The 14795-nt window shown below is 44.6% G+C and overlaps 2 protein-coding genes across 2 annotated transcripts; both read left to right on the top strand.

Annotated features, from left to right (window-relative positions):
- The first annotated feature begins 506 nt into the window (after positions 1–506).
- LOC124482768 (sodium/hydrogen exchanger 6-like) lies at positions 507–8929 on the top strand. The gene is made up of 16 exons (XM_047043267.1): positions 507–902; positions 1238–1437; positions 1544–1621; positions 1759–1835; positions 1956–2068; positions 2203–2308; positions 3207–3348; positions 4001–4106; positions 4281–4369; positions 4520–4633; positions 4870–4981; positions 5420–5573; positions 6003–6033; positions 6238–6323; positions 6528–6633; positions 6897–8929. Exons 1-16 carry the CDS (start codon positions 629–631, stop codon positions 7191–7193), a joined length of 2085 nt encoding a protein of 694 aa, XP_046899223.1. The 5' UTR covers positions 507–628; the 3' UTR covers positions 7194–8929.
- A 2734-nt stretch (positions 8930–11663) lies between these two features.
- On the top strand, positions 11664–14352 carry LOC124482517 (golgin subfamily A member 6-like protein 6). Its single transcript, XM_047042872.1, has 2 exons — positions 11664–12189; positions 12314–14352. Exons 1-2 carry the CDS (start codon positions 11710–11712, stop codon positions 13310–13312), a joined length of 1479 nt encoding a protein of 492 aa, XP_046898828.1. The 5' UTR covers positions 11664–11709; the 3' UTR covers positions 13313–14352.
- Positions 14353–14795: the final 443 nt, after the last annotated feature.

Below are 14795 nucleotides of genomic sequence, written 5' to 3' on the forward strand. Positions count from 1 at the left end.
AGCTAACCATAGCGACAGGTTATAGGACTAACACCAGCGATCGTAGTCTGCATGAATAAAACAACTTGCACCTGTGGTCAATGCCTTCTTGTACAGACTAGTTAACAAAGAGGATCAGAACTCAGAAATGATCAGAATGCATATCACAGTTTCAAATGCATATTTGATAGTGTCCTTTTGTTAGGAGGTATCAAATGAAATGTTAAAATAGTTCCCAATTTATTGTTTTTCATATCATTTTGACAAACACGGTATGATCTGGAAAAGTTATTGTCAAAGCATGCGTCAGCCAGAGTGGGCAAGCTGCTCTTTTTCTGGGGTTCGTTCGTTTTCCCAAAATAACACTATCATAGCATTACCGTCCTTCAAACATACACGTATGTAGTGTTGTCAGTTATACATGTTGTGGGACACAAATGCTTTTCTGGGATACTACAGGTTTTGGGACGTAAATTACGACACTTTTATTGTGAAGAAACCAAACAGGAAGTATCAATGTTGTGATGGTGACAGTTACGGAAGTTGGAACGTACCTGTCAAAAGCTAGCCAGCAAGATAATCATTTTAACTACCCTCACTGCCTGTTAATATTGCAGTTACAGTAGTAATGGTTTAACAGACATAAATAATGGGATCATCAGCAAAACATTTTGCTCTGAAGCCGTCGAAGACCCTGCTTATTTTACCCTGTCTGTTTACATTTTTTCTCGTTGGAAGCCAAGGAGAGAATACTGCCATGGACAATGTCGCCACTGAAAGAATGGCTGAAGAAAGCCATAGACAAGACAGTGCCTATCTACTTATATACATAATGCTCTTAACACTGACCATTTTAACTATATGGCTGTTCAAACACCGTCGATTCAGGTTTTTACATGAAACGGGACTGGCCATGATATATGGTGAGGCAACGCGCCTTAACTTTCGTTAGTTTATTGCTTTAGCCCCAGCGTTACGTGATAGACAAGTATCTAGCTAGTCAACTTAGCTGTTTATGCATTTGCAAGCGTAATTCAACCCTGGACGGGACAGCTAATCGTTATCTAGTTGGCCATTGCACCTCCATAACTAAGCTGTTATACATGGATGCTCGTGTAGGGGACCTTGCGTTGCGTGGGGTAGTCCATAACTCCTAACCCTCTCTGGATTGTGGTGGTGTCTCACTGTTCTGTATGGATAGTGGGGTGGTTCCACACGGCTGTATTGAAAGTGGTCCAACCGTGCTTTGTACCCGTAGGTTTGCTGGCTGGGGTCATTCTCCGCTTCGGAGTGCACGTACCCCAAAACCTGAACAACGTGACTATGAGCTGCAGCGTGAACGCCAGCCCCGCGACTCTGCTGGTGAACGCCAGCGGGCGCTTCTACGAGTACACCTTAAAGGGAGAGGTCAGCAGGGGCAAAGGTCACCAAGTCCAGGATGATGAGATGCTGAGGAAGGTATGAGTTCTGACCTGACCATTCCAAAGCCCACATTTTCCCTGCTCCCCCCCTCCCAACTCCTTTGTGCTCATGTCAGCAATTACACTGAATTTTGTCTTTTCAGCTGACATTTGACCCGGAAGTGTTTTTCAATATCTTGTTGCCTCCAATCATCTTCCATGCTGGCTATAGTTTAAAAAGGGTAAGTCACGTGATTCCCCCAGGAGCATCCTCAATTTACATTCAGACTAACATCAGTAATACCTAAGGTTGACTTATCTTATATTGTAATGTGTTTAGATTGTGTCTATAGCATGTTTGTAATGTGTTCATAATCAGAGGCACTTCTTCCGGAACATTGGCTCCATCCTGACCTATGCCTTCATGGGAACAGTCATATCATGCTTCGTCATCGGGTGAGTTCTCTGAGTGAGTGATACATGCGGAAGGTGACGTGTGACGTGTATGTGACAGCTGTGTGACGTGTGTGGCGTGCCTGTTACAGCATGTAACGTGTGTGTGGTCTCTGTCTCCAGGCTCCTGATGTATGGCTGTGTGTCGTTCATGAAGGCCGTCGGACAGATGGAAGGAGACTTCTTCTTCACTGACTGCCTCTTCTTTGGTGCCATAGTGTCTGCCACAGACCCAGGTAGCACATTCATCTGCTCTGCTACATGTAGTTCTGCTCTATTTTGATCTGCTCTCCTCAGTTCTGTTGTTCTATATGCTCTCAGTGGAATGTAGCAATCAATCAGTGTCGAGTGAGTGTGCGTGTCCTCCCAGTCACAGTGCTGGCCATTTTCAACGAGCTAAGGGTGGATGTGGACCTGTACGCCCTTCTGTTTGGAGAGAGTGTCCTCAATGACGCTGTGGCTATCATCCTTTCCTCGTAAGTCTCTCTCTCTCTCTCTCTCTCTCTCTCTCTCTCTCTGTCTCTCTCTCTCTCTCTTTCTCTCACACACACAGAGCTACACACACACATAACAGTCTGTTTCTCCAGTCAGTGAGTAGCTGTGATGCACAGTGTTCCCCTGGCTGACAATCAGACTCAAACGAACCCTAACCCCTTCTTACCTTTCTGACCACCTGACGCTAACTCTAAATGACTTCAACCCGTAGTTAGCTAGGTTTAGGTGACAACCTTACGCTAACTCCAACTAACCCCTAGTTAGCTGTCTGGAAGCCTTGAACTAACTGACTCTTCCCTGGATGGTGTTGCAGCGTGCTGCTGCGCTATGAGAAGCAGCGCGAGCAAGAGAGGCGGGGCCAGGGCGGGGGCCAGGAGCAAGGCCCGCCCCCGCGGTGGGACATGGTTGTAGTGGCAGGTTTAGCCCCTCCCCCTCCAGCTTTACCCCCCTCCTGCCTCTCTGAACCAGGTCAAATACACCGAGCACTGCTATTGGCTTCACTGAACTCCACCTCAAGTGACAGTATTTGACCTGTAATTGCTCTATGGTGTGCTATATTCTGCTTTAGTGTGCCGTAGACACTCATTTAGTGTGACATAGTCTCTGATTTAGTATGCCGTCTGATTTAGTGTGCTATAGTGTGTGTGTGTGTGTTTGCGCATGTATTACCATAGATTTACTGGCGGAAGTCTTGGTAATGCAAGGCTTCGGTAAGTGATCAAATGGCTGCCATGTTGGACTACTGGCTAAACATTACACAGACTTTGAATGGTATTCTGGATGCCTATGGGTCCTAGTTTGCACTCACCAATATGGCAGCTGTTTGATAGCCGTAGAGCCGTCCACTGTGGTGATTGAGATCATGTTGTTCCTCCCCAGGTCTATCGGGGCCTACCAGCCCACCGGGGACAACACCCACAGCTTCCAGGCATCTGCCATGGGCAAGTCCTTTGGTGTGTTTTTGGTCGTCTTCAGCGGGTCCTTGGCTTTGGGAGTGGCCACTGGGGTCATGACTGCACTCATATCCTGTCACCCATGGCAACGCTCAGACAGGCCCGTAACCAGCAGCCCAGTTCTGGAAGTCAATCCTAGCACTGGGACATTTTATGGATTTGAAGCAGGGCGCTATTTAAATATATAAATAAATACAAATGATCATCGAGGTCGGGCCCTTGGGTATCAGAACCTCCGACTTGGATAAACTGTAACTTCTGCTTGCAGGTCGTTGAGCTGATATTGATATGAGTCTTTTGCACAGTCTAAAATCTGTTATTCTTTAAATATCAGCTACTTGAATATGCGGTGTGTCACAGTTACACACTAGCTAGCTACATAGCAGTCAGTCAGTTATACAGTAGCTAGCTATATACAGTACTGTGCAAGATATACAGGTACACAAGATTTTTCACATGAAAATGGTCCTAAACAAATAAAAAAATTGTAAAGCAAAAAGGCTTTTGAAATTAAATCAGAAGACAAAAGAATGGTCTTCTGATTTAATTTCAAAAGCCTTTTTGCTTTACAATTGTTTTATTTGTGCCTAAGACTTTTGCACAGTAGTGTATATGAAAGACAGACCCAATGAGATTATGTTCTAAATGTTATGCAAAGTTATTGAATCGTATGAGCAGCTTCCTAACTTCAGTGCTGTGAGCCCTTAACCTCCTGGTCACGTGACCAAGTTCACCAAGCTGAGAGACTTCCCCCTTTTGGAGACGGCCCTCTTCTTCCTCATGTCCTGGAGCACCTTCCTGCTGGCTGAGGCCTGCGGCTTCACCGGTAACACACACACTCATATACACCTACTGACATACACACAGATGTCTATAGACACACAGAGATATATACATGCAGTATTTACACACCGTCCATATCTGCCTCTGACTGTATTTCACTGCTTCGTCTGTACGTTTAACTTTGTGTGTGTGTTTGTACGTGTGTGTGTTGCTCCAGGGGTGGTGTCTGTGCTCTTCTGTGGGATCACCCAGGCTCACTACACCTACAACAACCTCTCCCCCGAGTCCCAGGAAAGAACTAAACAGGTTGAACGCGCACACGCATACAAATACACACATACGTAGAAGCACCCATGGAAACAAACGCTCACCCACATACACGCGAGTGGAAACGCACGCGAGCGTGCGTAGGTGCAAACCTAAGCGGAACATGTCGGTGTGTGGTTCCTCCTCCAGCTGTTTGAGGTTCTCAACTTCCTGGCAGAGAACTTCATCTTCTCCTACATGGGACTAACGCTCTTCTCCTTCCAGTCTCACGTCTTCAACCCCATGTTCATCATCGGAGCCTTCGTATCCTTGACACATATGATGCTTTAATATTCAGTTTGCTGCTTTTCTGTTTGCTTTTATAGCAATAATGGAATGTCTGGTACACCTCCTTACCCCCTAACCCTCCAGGTACACCCCCCTACCCCCTAACTCATCAGGTATACCTCCCTACCCCCTAACCCTCCAGGTATACCTCCCCACCCCCTGACCCTCCAGACTTCCCTGCACTGGTTGCAGTCCTTGATCCTTCCCTCCAGATAGCAGTATTCCTGGGGAGGGCAGCCAACATCTACCCCCTGTCCTTCTTGCTCAACCTCGGGCGTAAGAACAAGATCAGCTACAACTTCCAGCATGTCATGATGTTCGCAGGTAGATTGTTTCACTCTGTTCCTCGTCTCCTATCCTCCACCCCCCTGTCCTCTCTTCTTTTGATATGTTCTCCTCGTCTGTCCTCTTCTCCTGATGCCCTGTCCTCTCCCTTGTTCTTCTCTCTCATCTATCCTCTCTTTCTGTCCTCTCTTATATACTCCTCTTTTTCTGATCTCTCCTCTACCTTCCTCTGCTGTCTTCTCTGGATCCCCTCCTGTCTACTCTCTCTTGCTGTCCTCCTTTCCTCTCCTGATCTCCTTTCAACTCCTCCTTCCCTCACACTACCATTCCCTCCTCCCAATCTCCTCACCTTTTCCTTCCCCTCCTCTCCTCTCCTCTTTTTTCCTGATCTCTTCCTCTCTCCTCTCCTGATCTGTCCCCTCTTCTCCCTTCCTCTCCTCTCCCCGCCCTCCTGATCTCCTGTTCTTCTCCCACCAGGTCTGCGCGGGGCCATGACCTTTGCCCTCTCCATCCGTGACACGGCCAGCTACGCGCGTCGGATGATGTTTTCCACCACCCTGCTCATCGTGTTCTTCACCGTGTGGCTGTGTGGAGGAGGCACCACCCCCATGCTGTCCTTCATGAGCATCCGGTGAGCGTAACCCCTAGCCATGCTAACCCTAAGCTCCTGTAGCCCCTAGCCATGCTAACCCTAAGCTCCTGTCGCCCCTAGCCATGCTAACCCTAAGCTCCTGTAGCCCCTAGCCATGCTAACCCTAAGCTCCTGTAGCCCCTAGCCATGCTAACCCTAAGCTCCTGTAACCCCTAGCCATGCTAACCCTAAGCTCCTGTAGCCCCTAGCCATGCTAACCCTAAGGCCCCGTAGCCCCTAGCTATGCTAACCTTAAGCTCCTGTAGCCCCTAGCCATGATAACCCTAAGCTCCTGTAGCCCCTAGCCATGATAACCCTGAGCTCCTGTAGCCCCTAGCCATGATAACCCTAAGCTCTTAACCTAGGTTAACCAAGACTAACAGGTCTGCTTAACTATTGAGTGAAGTCTGTTTTTGTGTTTGCTCCTAGAGTGGGCGTCAACTCGGATCAAGACAACTCTGTGAGTAACCATGTGATTTCTACCTTTTAGAAGGAATTCTGACCGTTTTTGTGTGTCTGTACTGTGTGTGTATGTGTGTGCTGACCTGTGTGTGTTTGTGCTGACCCGTGTGTGTGTGTGCTGACCTGTGTGTGTGTGTGTGTGTGTGTGCTGACCTGTGTGTGTGTGCGCTGACCTGTGTGTGTGTGTGTGTGTGTGCTTCAGGTGACTGTCCTGGATGACACTCAGCACAGCAGCACCAAACATGAGAGTGCCTGGCCCTTCAGGATCTGGTACAACTTCGACCACAAGTATCCTTTACTGGCTACTCCTTCACAACTCACTGGCTTATTTTCATTTTTGGTTAAAAAGGTGTCAGGTCCCAGTACAATTGTCAGAAATGGTCATTAGATGGCGCCATAGACCCACAACCACAAAGAGAGAGAGAGACTGCATAGGGTTGGGGTTAGATAGTCGACAGTCCTAACAGTCCTTGACCCCTCCGCCCCTCCCAGCTACCTAAAGCCTCTGCTGACCCACAGTGGCCCCCCCCTCACTGCCGTCCTGCCGGCCTGCTGTGGACCCCTGGCACACTGCCTCACCAGTACACAGGCCTACGAGGTGAGAACACACACACACACAAGCCTAACAGATGAAAACACACACCTGCATAAGCCTAACAAGTGAGAACACACATGCGCACACGCACACACACACAGAAGCCGACCAGGTGAGAAAACACACACAGCGTGCTCAAACCAACCCACGTACACAGGTTCAGAGACAAACACACACACACACTCGGAGTCCCTCATGCCCCCCTGTCACACCCTGACAGCAGTGCAGTGTTCCACACCCTTTCACCCTGACACGCTGTGTTTCAGAACGACGGCCGTCTGCACGAGGACGACGCCGAGCTGATCGAGGAGCAGGGCTCCATTTACGCTGACGTCACCGTCAGCACCGACGCCAGCGGGCGCACCAGCACACTCCGCAAACTGCCCTCCTCCGGGGGCGGGGGCCTGGACGAGGGATTGGAGGAGGGGCTGGGGGTGGGGCATGAACTGGTCATCAGAGGAACACGCCTGGTCCTGCCCATGGAAGACCCTCCTGAAGCCCCTGTCCGCCTCCTGCCGCCCCCCTCCCTTTCCCACTCTGACCAAAGCTGGCATAGACTGTGAGAACCCCCTGGTCGGGCTCTCTGTCTCTTCTCTCCACTTCCTGGTTCACAACCAGGGCTTCATGGGATTGGTAGTGAAAAGCTTAGCGGTACGCAAACACCTATGGTCCTGAGATTCAGTTAAAGCTAAGGTGGTTCTTAGGTGGACCTAACCCACACCCTCCCTAACTTCAGCCACACCTTCTCTGATACGAACCTAAACCCCACCCTTCCTATCCTCAACCACACCCTCCCTGGTTGTAACCTCAACTCCACCATCCTTAACCTTAACCCCACTTTCCCTGCTAGTAACAATAATTCCACCTTCCTTAACCTTAACCCCACTTTCCCTGCTAGTAACAATAATTCCACCTTCCTTAACCTTAACCCCATGCATGCACGCATGCACGCATGCACGCATGCACGCATCCCTCCAAACCTTAACCCCACTGTCTCTATTCTTAACCTTAACCATACCCTCCTTAACCTCGACCCCGTCCTCCCTTGTCCTACCTTCAACGACTCCCTCCATGGAGCTAGAAATCTACGCTAGGTGACACTCTTCCATCTGAGTGACACCATCTTGCCTCTGCTCTGCACGGACCTTCTCAGCCATTTTTTGTTGTTGTTATATCTTATTTAAAAAGATAATATATTTATTTATTCAAAGGATTTTTATTTTCTTGTGTCACTGTTACGACATGTTTAATTTATTTATTTACGTAAACCTCTACTAGGGGAACCAGTCACGTGTTCCTCGTTCTCGCTCTCTAGGATCAATATAGGATATAGATGTATTTGATGTATTCAACCTGGATTAGCCTATGCCCAGGCAACACCCAAGCTATGCCCAAGCTGTACTACTCAGCTACCCCCAGTTTGTTTGTGACTAGAACAAGGGTGATGTATTGAGGGCTGTCTACTGTTTGAACAAGTGCCTAATGATGCTGATTTGTACATATAAGTGGATAGTGTGCAGTAAATGGTAGACTGTCAGTGTAAAAGGATGAAACAAAGGTTGTTGTTTTTTTACAATGAAAACCTTGTTGTTACCATGGCGAATAGTGTGTTATGTGCTGTAAACATGTTGTTCACTCAGCAGCTCAATTCAACATGCTGTTCTGCGTTTCTATTTGTTTCTGCGTTCTTTTTCCGGCACTTTCTCTGACCACCAGAGGTCTCTGCAGATCAGGACCCGCCGTCGAGAACTTCAATCAATCTATAAAGGAACTCAACACTGCACCCTAAACATTTGTTAATCCCTGACTACGCTTTTTATTCCCTGACTAAGCTTGTTAACCCCTGACTAGATTTGATCTGTTTTGAGGACACCTGCCCATAGATCCTTTGCACTTTTTGGGCCAGATTATTTGACTTTTGCTTTTTCATACCTATTTTTACATACCTTATTTTAAAGATCTGAAGAAGAATAAAAACAAAATGCTACATACAACAAAAGCCATGAGCTGTTTAACATGGTATGAGCATGGTTGTATAGTTACCTGTTAAAATGCAGAGTTCACAGTAGTTCAGATGTTAACCCTAATCCAGCACTGCACTGGTTAAGGAATCCACCTGTGTCATTACTGTGTTTGCCTGTCTGGTTGTAATAGTGCTTATTGTTTATTTGTGAATACAAAGATGTGAACAGAAGCTAGGAGTTTCATACAGGATGTTGTGATGGGCAGTAAGGGTTTTTCTTACATACTGTATACTCTGTAGTAGAGATGTTTGCTGGAGAATAAAACAATTATATTCCTCTTGTGTTTACTTTAAAACCATAATTTGTATAATTAATGTCAAACCCCACATACGTATTTAGACATGAATGGACCAGCATACGCAGTATGTGATAGTCACATTTAAATATGCTAACTGAAACCACTTTGTTTGTACATTTATTTCAAGTTACTGAGAAAGTTGGCAAGTACAGTAACAGGGAAGCAAGGCTGTGGAGATTGTATCCTAGCAATGTTACAATGTTGTTTTTTGATGTGGCTGATAGACCCTGATCGCATGAGAATATGTGGATGGTGCACCCAGAACAAACGTTTAACAAGGTGATAGACCCTGATCGCATGAGAATATGTGGATGGTGCACCCAGAACAAAAGTTTAACAAGGTGTGAAAACAAGTTCTGTTGGGGGAGTCAGTCTTAGCAGTCCGTGGATTCTAACAGAATTAATTGGCTTAACAGCATTAAAGTCACTGGCAGAAAGATATTTGGAATTTCCGGCCTAGATTCTGGTAGATCGTAAAATGGAAATTGAATGAATATGTAATTGCTGATGCTGTAGCTGGTGTCACGGCTGGTTGCAAGGAGGAACGGGGTGCGGAACGGAAAATGTATTAAAGGAGAACTGAAAACTCAAAAGCAAAGCTCTGGTACCAAAACAGAAAACAAGCCGTAGAAGGAAACTAAAAAGGGACGATCCGAAAAATCTGATCAGGAAAGGCAGGGTCTGAGATCGGGAAGGCAATCCAGTGTCCAGGGAGAGGTAAGGCAGCGGCTCAACGTGGCTGGGGAAAAAGCATGTCGCAGGGTCTAGAACAAGTCTCAAGCATAACAAAACTCTTCGGCAAAGAAGGAGGGAAAACAGAGGGTATTTATAAGGGGTGTAATCAGTGCAAACAAGGAAGAGGTGGTGAGATGGAAAAAGCTGCTGATAGAAAGAGCTCTGCCATGACACACAGTGACCACTAAGTCACCCCTCAAACCTTGACAGCTGGATAGGCAGAGGCTAAAGTTCATCGGCGATCGCTCAGAGTCAATTATGATGGTCCTCCAGGGTGGTCCTTTTTGTGGAACTTCAAGACTGGAAGCCAATGCTGAACCACAAACTTTCTTGCAGTGTGGTCATTGATGTGAGGCGCTGGGAGTGAGATATGGGAGAGCCGTTTTGGTGGGAGATCCTCTTTTCGTTGCTGCTGCTTCAGTCTGACAACCTGTTCAAGATTGTCTTCGTGGAGTGTGCCTCCTTCATATTCACGCTTTCTCCATAAAAGTTTGTTTGGAGCCAAGTCTTCCCAGTTACAGCTGTTTGTGTGGAATGTTTTGCAGTTGATCCTTATATAGTCCTTGAAACCTGTTTTCTGACCACCAGGAGCTTGTTGGCCAGTATTTAGCTCTGAGTAGAGGACCTGTTTTGGGAGACGTGTGTAAGGCAGTTATATTACATGGCCTGTCCGTCTCAGCCAGTGTTTCACAGGATCTTTCACAGGGATCTGTGGTGGTGGGACTGCAATCCTCTTAAACGCCTGCTGTAGGTAGTCTAAGCCTCTTCATGATATAAAAGAGTGGGCAAGATAACTGCCTTGTAGACAGGCCATTAGCTTGGTCTTTGAAAGCAGGTCAGAGTTCTCAAAGATCATCCACGGAGGCTCGAGGCTTTGTCCTAAGGGAGGACAGTTACCTGAACAGCTGCCTGAAGCAGGACAGGGGCATGGACAGGGGGAGCTCGCGGGTGAACAACCTACAACAGAATCACAAAGATAGGGTTCAACCAGAATAGCTTTCATGTCTTCATCAAAAAGAACACTCATCCAAAAAAATCTCTCCCACCTCTGTATAGTATTGAAGAGATTTCTTATAAGTCACATGACTGGTTTCTTTTCCCTTTTCTGTCCACAAGCCTAACCTCAGGTGGAGGTGCCAACACAGGGCAAATGCAAGTTTAAGCAATGTGTTTTGGGTGTCACATATATTCTTTGTAATGCAATATAATTTATTGTTGCAGTTGCATAAATTAAGGTAACAAGTTTATTTTTCAGTGTAAAACTGTGCCATAAAAAGGGTTTATGTTATAGCAGGGTTTTCTTGAAAGGCACATGACTGTTGCATTATGTATAAGGTATTATGACTTCCATAGCTGACAAAAGTTGTTGCTTACATTTAATTAAATTAAAGTTTTTTTTCTGTATAAAGATGTGTTTCCATTTAAATTACACATCTTCATGAATCCATATATTTAACCCAAAAGAATTGGGTATTGGGTAATGATTCTTTTTTTAGTATTTCATTTTTTAAATGCTTATCACTTGGATTTGAAGACACAGTTATTTGTACCAATTCCTAACCCAATATAGAGTATTTATGGCAAATTAAATACCTAATATTGTTTTGAAGCAGTGGGCTAAAACTTGTTTTATCTCCACCACTACTCTGGTCAACTTTTAAACTGTTGGAAAATAGATTTTTCTGAATAAATCATATTTATAAAAGGCTGTAGTATATACTCTACAGTCTATCAAGCAGACAGTACATACTCTACAGTTTACCATGTAGACGGCACACTCTGGTCTATCATACAGACAATACATACTCTACACACAGTCTACTCTAGCACCCAGATAGGTGGATGAGCTGAGTCATTTGTTATTGAAACTGGTTTGAGGGCAATTGCCTTCTTCTTTTTGTACAAAAATCATCAAGTGGCTCCACCTTTATATAAAACCCTGATATGAACGAGCAGCACCTCAGATGTACCAGATCTCCACATCCTCCTGCTTGAATTTGAGGGGCTTCATGTCAGATAAACATGGTGGACCACATGAAAATGCCGACGGAACTCTTATTAAGACTGGTAAAGACAGCAGGAAGTGCTTTTGGCATCCTTGGCTTCTTCCTTATTTTCCAGTATGTTTTTGAACTTGACTTCACATGTCCTTGCCAACAATATTACGATGAGTTGTACTGCAGCATCTACATGGTAGTTCCTGCAGTTACAATGTTTTTTTTCGTGTGGCTGATAGACCCAGAACGCATGAGAATATGTGGATGGTGCACCAAGAACAAATGCTTAATGAGGCGTGATCGTAAAACATTAGTTCTGTTGGGGAAGTCAGTCTCAGCAGCTAGTCTGTGGATTATATCAGCATTAATTGAAGGAGACTGGTACGTGTGTCTAAAATTACAATTCGGCAATGGCACTAGCGAAGACCCACTGGCCTGCAAAGACAAAAATCACTGGTCGCATGAAGAGATTTTGAATTTCCATCTTAATGTAAACATATCTCGAGTAAGTGAACCAATTTATATTTGACAAGATATGGGCTACCATGATATATTTATATAGAGAGAGAGATGGGGATGATTGCAATGATAACATTTAGTATACTAAGCAGTACTATTTTCCTTTACAGGCTATAGGGTTAGGTATCATTGGAATCCTTGTGATAATATGGGTAATGGCGACATGCAGACGCAAGGAATATGATGAACATCTTGAGGGTGAATTACGTGACGAGACTGAACAGAAGTGTGAATATGACAACATAAAGAAAAGGGTAGAAGCTGGTATTAGATGTTCTCACAATATGGCTACTACCCCTACTACTGTACAGGAACAGACAGAAGACGGTCCTACAGTTAAACAGGAAGAGGCTAAAGCAAGACAGGAAGAAGCTAAAGCTAAACAGGAAGAGGCTAAAGCTAGACAGGAAGAGGCTAAAGTTAGACTGGAAGAGGCTAAAGCTAAACAGGAAAAGGCGAAAGCAAGAGTTATTACTCCTTTTACTGGACCGAGACAGACAGAAGAAGACCTTGAAGCTATACAGGAAGAAGATAAATCTATACAGGAAAAGACTAAAACTACACAGGAAAGACCAAAAGCTGGTCCAGAAGATGCTATAGCTACTACTTCTACTACCGGACAGAGACAGACAGAAGAAGACCTTGAAGTTACACAGGAAGAAGCTAAAACTAGACAGGAAGAGGCTAAAGCTGAGCAGGAAGAGCTTAATGCTAGACAGGAAGAGGCTAAAGCTGAGCAGGAAGAGCTTAATGCTAGACAGGAAGAGGCTACAGCTGAGCAGGAAGAGCTTAATGCTAGACAGGAAGAGGCTACAGCTGAGCAGGAAGAGCTTAATGCTAGACAGGAAGAGGCTAAAGCTGAGCAGGAAGAGCGTAATGCTAGACAGGTAGAGGCTACAGCTGAGCAGGAAGAGGAGAAAGCTAGACGGGAAAGGGCTACAGCTGAGCAGGAAAAGGAGAAAGCTAAATCCTGCAGAGCTGAAGGAGGATTGTTACCTGGACAGCTACAGCCTGAAGCAGGACAGGGGGATGGACAGGGGGATGGACAAGGGGAGCTTGGAGATGAACAACATACAGAATCAACTCCATTGCTGACAGATCAAAAGTAGGTCTCAACTAGAACAACTTCGATGTCTAGAACTCTTAATCTCTATAAAAGAATAAATATCCCTCCAACCTCTGTATGGTATCACAGATATTTCTCTCAGTCACATGCCTTTTTTTCTGTCCAAAAGCCTAACCTTAGGTGGAGGTACCAACACAAAGATGAGTGCAAATGAAAGCAATGTGTGTTGGGTATTACAGGTATCACTTCTTGCAATGCAGTATAATTAGGACTTGCAGTTGCACAATATAAGGTAAAGATGTAATTTAGCTGTATAAAGTTGTTGCATTGAAAGTGTTTATTTTATGGCAGGGTATTCTTGTAAGGCACATGACTGTTGTCTACATGTATTCAGACTTCCATAGCTGAGATATCAATGTGTGTGTGTGTTGTTACACATATTGATAATTAAATAATCCCACTTTTTGCTCAAAGAAAAGTCTAGTTTCTGGTTAAAGATGTATTTTATTTTAAATTACAATTCACTCTTTTTTCATTTATCCATATCTGTAACCCAAAATAATTTAAAAATGGGTTTCTTTAGTGCATTTAATTTTGAATAGGCTATGTAATTTTCATGCACATCACTTGTATATAAATAATATGTTTATTTTTTATCAATGCATGTATGGTGAATAAAATACTTAACATTGTTTTGAGGCCCTCTTATGTGGACTACAACTTTTTTCTCTCCGTCATGTTCTAAACTATTCGAACATTGGTTTTCTGAAAACTAGCCGTTATTATTCGCGGTGTGCGTTTTCAAACTATAGTCAGACTTCTTGTCAAGAAAACAAAAACAGTTGTGAAATTGTTGTCCCTCTCAAAATATGTTATCAAATATCAATGTGGTGGATTACAAGTCAGCTATTTAGGACTGCTCGATGTTTTAGAAGGTAATTTCACATTGTATGTTTATTGTTTCATTAAATGTCCGGAATTATGTGAGGAGGAAAGTGTCGATAGGAACAGACAGCCAAGTTAAATCATGCCAACCAGGCCAGATTTAGGCTTGTATGTATGGACAAAATTTTGCAGTTTCTGAATAATACTGCAGACAGCTGGTGCAACTAGATGGAAGTCTCGTCTGATGCCAAATTCGTGTACAGTGTGAACAATCTGGAGATTCGGTGGGGGATTTTACTGTGGGTGTAAATAAATGATGAACTATTGAATTATTACAGTTTCCAATGTAATCTAGTCAAATAACACATTACAAAGGGGCAACAGATAGGCCTTCCACCACACATTTTTTATGTTTTATACCTACACCTTTTTAGGATATGTTTTTGGGCTGTAGCCCGTATAGCCCAACAAATTAACCTTATAACTACATAACCAGTTCCCACTTTATTATAAAGTAGTTAGCCAACAGTAAATGTTTCTCGGAGTACGCTACTGAGCATTTGAGTTTCCCAGACTTAGCAGCGACTATGCTGACCAACGCAAATTTAAATATGCGCAGGCATGTAATTCTCAGTTGGACG

This window comes from Hypomesus transpacificus, chromosome 20 (genome assembly GCF_021917145.1).
Source record: "Hypomesus transpacificus isolate Combined female chromosome 20, fHypTra1, whole genome shotgun sequence".
NCBI classification, from domain to species: Eukaryota; Metazoa; Chordata; class Actinopteri; order Osmeriformes; family Osmeridae; genus Hypomesus; species Hypomesus transpacificus.

Coding starts and splice junctions, on each gene's coding strand:
- LOC124482768 (XM_047043267.1), top strand. CDS start 629: ATGGGATCATCAGCAAAACATTTTGCTCTGAAGCCGTCGAAGACCCTG. Junction 2,069..2,202: donor AGTGTCTGCCACAGACCCAG/GTAGCACATTCA, acceptor GTGTCCTCCCAG/TCACAGTGCTGGCCATTTTC. Junction 4,634..4,869: donor TGTTCATCATCGGAGCCTTC/GTATCCTTGACA, acceptor CCTTCCCTCCAG/ATAGCAGTATTCCTGGGGAG.
- LOC124482517 (XM_047042872.1), top strand. CDS start 11,710: ATGGTGGACCACATGAAAATGCCGACGGAACTCTTATTAAGACTGGTA. Junction 12,190..12,313: donor TTAATGTAAACATATCTCGA/GTAAGTGAACCA, acceptor TTTCCTTTACAG/GCTATAGGGTTAGGTATCAT.